General features: G+C 30.3%; 1 protein-coding gene across 1 annotated transcript; it reads right to left on the bottom strand.

Annotated features, from left to right (window-relative positions):
* Positions 1-250: 250 nt before the first annotated feature.
* LOC130969124 (UDP-rhamnose/UDP-galactose transporter 6-like) lies at positions 251-4,125 on the bottom strand. The gene is made up of 6 exons (XM_057894719.1): positions 3,861-4,125; positions 3,032-3,273; positions 2,168-2,352; positions 1,865-2,065; positions 1,378-1,539; positions 251-959 (listed from the first exon to the last, which is right to left on the bottom strand). Exons 2-6 carry the CDS (start codon positions 3,159-3,161, stop codon positions 627-629), a joined length of 1,011 nt encoding a protein of 336 aa, XP_057750702.1. The 5' UTR covers positions 3,162-3,273; positions 3,861-4,125; the 3' UTR covers positions 251-626.
* Between the last annotated feature and the right edge of the window lie 2,958 nt (positions 4,126-7,083).

Raw genomic sequence — 7,083 nt, 5'->3', positions numbered from 1 at the left:
TTACAGTTACGTGAAATGACTTGGGCGCTTATTATGGATCGGTAATATAACACGTGTCACTTGCCATTCAGACATTGTAATGATTTTTTTTTAATTTGTTGGACGGTGTAATAGAAATATAGAATATATACTTTGTTAGGAATATTCTTCCGTTGACTATTAATGTAAAGCTTAAACACGGAAGATAGTCCAAGCCTCCAAGCTTCATATCCGAATAATAGCTAAATAGGGATATTAACTATGTGTAATGTAATAAATTAAAATGAAACTTTTTCATGATATAGGCCGGAACAAACAATGGCAATCCGTTTGAAAAGTGAATAAGAAATTAAGGATTGCTTTTTTTGTGAATCAAGTATTAAAAGTACAGTTTACCAACTTCTATGCTGGAAAAAATTAACATTATTTCGCAAATGAACCCGTTCAATGTGTCCTTAGCTTCCACTATAGTTAAGTACACAAAAAACGAGAGATATATGATTGTGCATGATTCTATCAATAACAAAATAAATCCCTTCTAGATGAAAGAAAAATGAATCAGTTGACACAAAGAGCACCTGCCATGAACATCACCAAAACGTTACACCCCCACATTTATCTCTTTTCTTGAACATGCACTAAAATTTCTATGCCTCTTCATCAGGTTCAGATGATACTGGAACTGCACTATAATCTTGTGTTTTGGTAGTGGTAGGAAGGGAATGACTGCGGCGCTCTTTCCCTCCTGGCTGTGAAGATGCATTGCCGTACCAGATCATTCCAACTATGGCAATGAGCATGCCTATAACTACATGTAGATTGAGGCCTTCTTTTCCAAAGAAAACAAATCCCAAGATAAGAACTAGAATAGTCTTCATATGGCCAAGGACTTGGAATGTTACGGCAGTAAACCGGCCAATGCAGATGAACTGACTAAGGTTTACTCCTACCGCGATAGTGCAAGACAGAACGATGAACAGCTGCAGGCACACAGAGCAGATCAATTTTAGTATTATGGCAGAAAGTATAACGCAGGCAATTTAAAAGCATAGACTCTCCTCCAGAGATTTATGAGGGAATTTTTTGAAGTCATACTAAGCATGTATAAGAATTTAAAGGAATAGAAAAATGTCCCGATTATAGAGCAAGCAAGCTACATAAGAAAGAATTATTGACAGTTTCAGGATCAACCTTTTCAGCTCTAAACATTTTAGAAAAAGAGTAGAAAAATGTGCACAGGAGTTTTATTTCACAACACAGTTTTATTTCAGAGCTTATCTCATGCCTCTACTTGGACAAACTAGATACTACTTGTAAACCTTTGGTTTGAACTTTCACTGCATTACAAAATCGTCAAGATTAAACCATGGTCATATAAATAAACTGAGAGAAACTTACAGTAGATGCCAGACCATAGTTGAAAGCATCAACTCGTTTGTTTGTCAACCAATAGTCCACAAAGGGACCTGCTAACAGTAAACTTGCGGCCTGTGCTGGTGCAGTATGGCCCAACAAATTAAACGATCCAAGAGAGTACTTCCTCTGTAGAAAATGCACATACTACACAAAATAGAACTAGCTATAAGCTCAACAAGATCAACATCAAGAAAACCAAATGAAATAAGCGGATTTAGAATATTAATCAACATAACTCGAGTTTAAGAAGAACAAATACTGCAAACACCTTTTCTTTTTTTTTTTTTCCTTTCTTTTTCAGTTTTAGGTCTCATTAATTTGTGCATACATGAATGTCAACAAGCATTGTGCAACTAAAAGTGCAAATTCACCAATTTTTTAACCACATTGATGACAAGAAATTCAAATTTCCTCAGTTTCTTTCTCCTAATTGAGATTCAGCATTTGATAGTGTTAATATGTTACTTACATACTGCTGAAGTGCGGTGCTCCAGACTGCCACCACAGCAGCTATTAAGCCCTTCATATTGACGCTCACATCAGTGACAGTACAGACACCAACACCCAGGAGTACCAAACAAATGCTTAGCTTTGTGTCCCTTGAATATCGCACATCATCAAAGACAACTTCCAGCAAACAAGATACTGGAATCATACTCAACTTAGCGATCTGAAAATATCATTTTCAAAGAACAGGCCATTATAAATACTTACCTTTACCATAGCATAGAGTAAAAGATGTAATACTTTTGTACCAAATGCACAAAATTACCTGATAGAAACCAACAGAGTTCCACATTAAACTCACATTCATTCCGACAATGGAAAAATTAGCAAATAACACAAACTTGATGAGATCAGAAATTGGAAGTTGAGTACTCTGGATATATCCCATCCCCTTAAGAATGGAAGTCAGCAAGGTGGTTGTGATAAAATGGAGGCCAGTTAAGGTCGTAGCTGCATAATAGAACCATTATATGACAATAATATACAATGTCAGGACTGGAGTAGAGAAAACATAAATTACATTCTTATTTGGTCAGTGTTAATACCAAGATTTTTATTTAACCATCTAGCACTATTCTCAGCACTTGGCTGCTGCAGTTGTAAGACATAGACAAACATTTAAACAATAATACATATCAGCCTTAATAACAAAACCATGCGAACTATGAATGCCTTTCTCTTGAGCCCTACCACAGATTTGTTGGATCGTAAAAAGAAAAGGCTGGGGTCTGTTCTTCCCAGATCTTCTGAAATTCAGAAGAACTGGTGGTTGTTGAATACTTTAGGTGAATAATTTAGGTGAATATCATAACAGGTCCGTTTATGAATTTATAATAAATTCAAAAGTTACAGGAAATAATAATAATAATAATAATAATAATAATAATAATAATAATAATAATAATAATTAATAATAATAATCATATTATTATTAATTATTATTATTATTATTAAAGTAAGGATTGCAAAACATTAGCATAAAAAAGATCTACGAAACACCTAATTCCGATCTACTACGAATACGCTTTACTAGCATGTGGCATGAGCAATAAAAGCATATAATGAAGTTAGGTGTGGAAGGCAAAATGAATGAAATAAGGAAAAAAAGATAGTGATGATGAGGCTATACCAAAACTGAAACCATAGTTAGCCATGAGAGCTTTATTCACAATGATGATTCCCACAGATGATACCACATTGAACATCCATGATGCTGCGTCAAGGGTGGCCTTCCTATCACCCTTGGTTGCTGTAGACATGTTGCTTGAACCACAGTATCTAGTGTTAACTATTAAGACTTATGACTGGATTCTTTCCACACTTTCAGTGAGTTCACAATGTATCACTAGTTTCCAAATCCAGTGGATTTATCTGCGTGGAAAAAGTAAAAGTTATCAGAAAAACCACTAGTTAATTCTTTTCTTTCTCTTTTTGGCACAGCCCACAGATTTGATATCGATCCAGTTGAGAAACAAATAAATCTATGTCTAAATTTCATTGCCCAGGAAAACAGGTCCGGAATAAATTAAAAATTCACTGATTTTCTGGGTTTCTTACGGGTAAAATAAAACCAAAAGAAGAGACAGGAGGAGGTTACAATGTCCGAAACAAGACACGAACATTGAATTTAACGATTCAATCCAACATCCTCAAACTCAAAACATGGTATTCGGCTTTTTATTTAAAAATAACAAAATTAAAATCAAAGCAAAATAAGATCCATTTTTGCTAACCTAAGCAGATATGAAACTGCAATTTGTCCTCAACGCATAAACAAACAATAAAAACAACAGGAGTAAAAATGAAAAAAGGAGAGTAACTCTATAACTGAATACCAAACACGGATCTGCGATACGTAACCAATGAAGCAAGATCAAGAAACCACAGAATCACTAATCAAAATTTATAAAGAAGCCCGTAGACTCATAGTTGACTAAAACGACGACGTAGATAAGCACCTTATGGGAGAAATAAACAAATAGGGAAGGGTGCTGTAATGCGAGCGAAGAACTGAAGAAGAAGAGTCAACAAAGCTGATTAACAGAAGGAATTAAAGAGAAAGAGAAGAGAGCATAGCATAGCTCGGTATGTGTTTGTAGTAATGTCTGAATGGAAAGAGCGTTGTTCGTTGTGCTTTTGTAGAGATGGGTTCGCGGATCTGACCAAGGTTTGGGGAGAAAGCAGAAAAAAGCAGCACAAAATAACAAGAAACTTATTAAACGGAATGTCATCAACCAGACCAGTCAATTTCCACGCCACTAAACATTACACACGCTTCTGGCCGAAAAGTAAAAGCTGAAATTTTCAATTTCGCACCATAATATTAATTATTATAATTTAAGTTTGTTCCATGATATTGGAATTATTAGTTTATCACTGATACTATTAGATATTTATTGGGTGTTGTGTTAGTTTTAGTTACCTTAAATTTAACGAGAATGTGGGAGTGAGTGAACGTGGTGACTAACTGTTGCTTGCTGGCGATGAGTTATTGGGTTTTAATCGAAATCGAAGTGAGATCTAATTTATCTTTTTCTCGGTTTTGGTGCAAGGTTATGTTGTGCAATTAAGGGTCAGTTTTCGGGTCATTTTCTTTCCCATACTCTGCATTTCTTGTCCATGTGGCTTTGATGAGTAACGATAAATTGTTCTATACATGGATGCTTCTCTCTCTATTTTGTTCTTTTCTCCAATCTAGTGACCCTTTTTTATAATGGTTGGGTAGAAATTTTCGGACAGGTTAAACAAAAGTTAGAATGCAACAATCATCGTGTTAATCTCACCATTTCTGTTTTTTTTTTTTTTTAACTATATTCGTGAAATATTTATGTTTAAAAATATTTTATTTGAGTTTGGAATATTACATTATAGTATGACCAATTTTTCCAATAAAATTTTTTTCCATCATGATATTAATATATATTCGCAAATCAAACAAAATTATTTTGTGTAAAATATAAACAGTGATGTTATATAACTAAATTATTTTGGTAACTAAATTTAATCAATAATTTATTAATATTGTTTTTATAAAGGATGACTGCGATATAGTCTGTTCTGAGGTGAGTATCTACAAGTTTTTTGTCGAGGTGAGAACAAAGGGAATAGATATCTGTAAAAAGTACTCCAAGACTCAAGTTAGTGAGTGAATAATAAATTCTGTATATCTGTATATCAAAGACAATCTTTTACCTCTTTTTTATATTTGGGACGAGGTATCAACGGTTATATTCTTCGAGTATTTTACTTAAATGAAAAATAATAGCATATTAGGGTATTAAGATTTGCTTTGGTACTTATTATTGATCTCGATCTATAGTGTTTATAGTCGAATCTATCTATCTACTTAATATACTAAAACTGGATTTTTCCCCACTTATAATGGTGAGGTGTTACTTTTTCGTTAATCTATTTTTCCTCCAAAATGATTATTGCACTACTCGCTCTTCTAAATTTATTTTAGAAAAAATATCTTTAATTAATATAATTATATTATAACTAGTATTAATGAATGATACATAATTATACTAATTTAAGAAACTGTCTTTATTATAATTACATCAAATCAATACGATATGATATGATATGATATAATAATAATATGCTAATGGCATGAGTTATTCTAATCATAATAAAAAAATTTTAATGCACGGGCTATTCGGTTATTATGTGCTTATAAGTCTTTTTAATGATATAATAATAATAATAATAATAATCTACTTAATTTATTAAAATTAAATTTTTTTCTATCTCATAATGAGATGTCATTTCTTGATGAATTTTTTTTCCAAAATACAAATACTATTCTTTAATATATTTACATTTATTATTTATCAATTTCTTTTATTTTTATTTCTCACATTTGTTAAAGATTTTTTTAATTATTGTTACTTAATTTACTTATTTTAGATATTAATTATTAATAAGTCTTCACAATTATGTTTTAACTATTAGTATTATTGGTATATTAATATATTTTTAGAAATATTAGAAGTGAGATGTCAATTTTTTATGAACTTTTTTCTTTCTAAAATAAAAGCGCTACTTTCAATAAATTTATATTTACTATCTTCTCAATCTATTTTAAGAAAATATCTTTTTTTATAATAATTATATAAAAATTAATATTTAATACATTATTATACTAATTGTCAATTATTAAATATTTTTAATCATTCTAATTATTATATTAATTTATATAATTTTAATTCTCCATCATTATACAAGTTGATATAGACGTTGATACAAGTTGATACTAATTATTATATTAATTGTATAATACTAATTGTCGACCATTAATATTTTTAATTATTATTTTTAGTCAAGCATAATTAGTAGCAAATTGATACATACATTAATGGTGACAAATTGATATTAATTAATTAATTAATTAATTAATTAATTAATTAATAATAATAATAATAATAATAATAATAATAATAATAATAATAATAATAATAATAGAAAATGTCTAAACAGCACATGCACACGTTATATTTTAAAAAAGCAAAACATATTTTTAAAAAGATTAAGATATCAATAATTAAAAATGAAAAAATAAAAATAATTATATAATTCTAATTGCCATAAATACGATACTAACGTTGATAGTGGTAAATTGATATTGATATCAATAATTAATTTCTATAGTTATTTTTGTACTACTAATTGCCATAAATATGATACCAACGTTAATAGTGGTAAGTTGATATTGTTATCAATAATTAATTTCTATAATTATTTTTGTACTACTAACCTAGGTTATATATAGTGTTCCTTTTGCGATTTGTGAGTCGAAATCTAGCAGGTAAAGCATTCTTTTTTTCTAATTTGTTATTCTTCTTTGATTGAGTAATTGTTTTCAAGGAGCTTTATAGGTCAAGTTCAAGTCTCATTCCCTCCACGCTTTCTACGTTTGTCTGAAAATATTCGAAGTGGAGCATCTAATAAGATTGAATTTTTTCAATTTAGGTTCAATGTTGGAAAATTCATTCAAATTTGAAGATGCAATTTCAAAGATTGGTACTATATTTAAATTTTCTTCTATTAAACTTTTGTATTAAAATAATTTTATAACATACTGTGATTTTTTTCAGAAACTACCGGCTTTCTGGTGCATCAATGCAATGTCATTAAGGAAAATAAAAGTCAATTTAGTTTGACAATTTTAACAAGAAGATG

Source organism: Arachis stenosperma, chromosome 3 (genome assembly GCF_014773155.1).
Source record: "Arachis stenosperma cultivar V10309 chromosome 3, arast.V10309.gnm1.PFL2, whole genome shotgun sequence".
NCBI lineage: Eukaryota > Viridiplantae > Streptophyta > Magnoliopsida > Fabales > Fabaceae > Arachis > Arachis stenosperma.
Note: the sequence above shows the minus strand (reverse complement) of the source record. Positions and strands in the feature narration are given on the sequence as shown.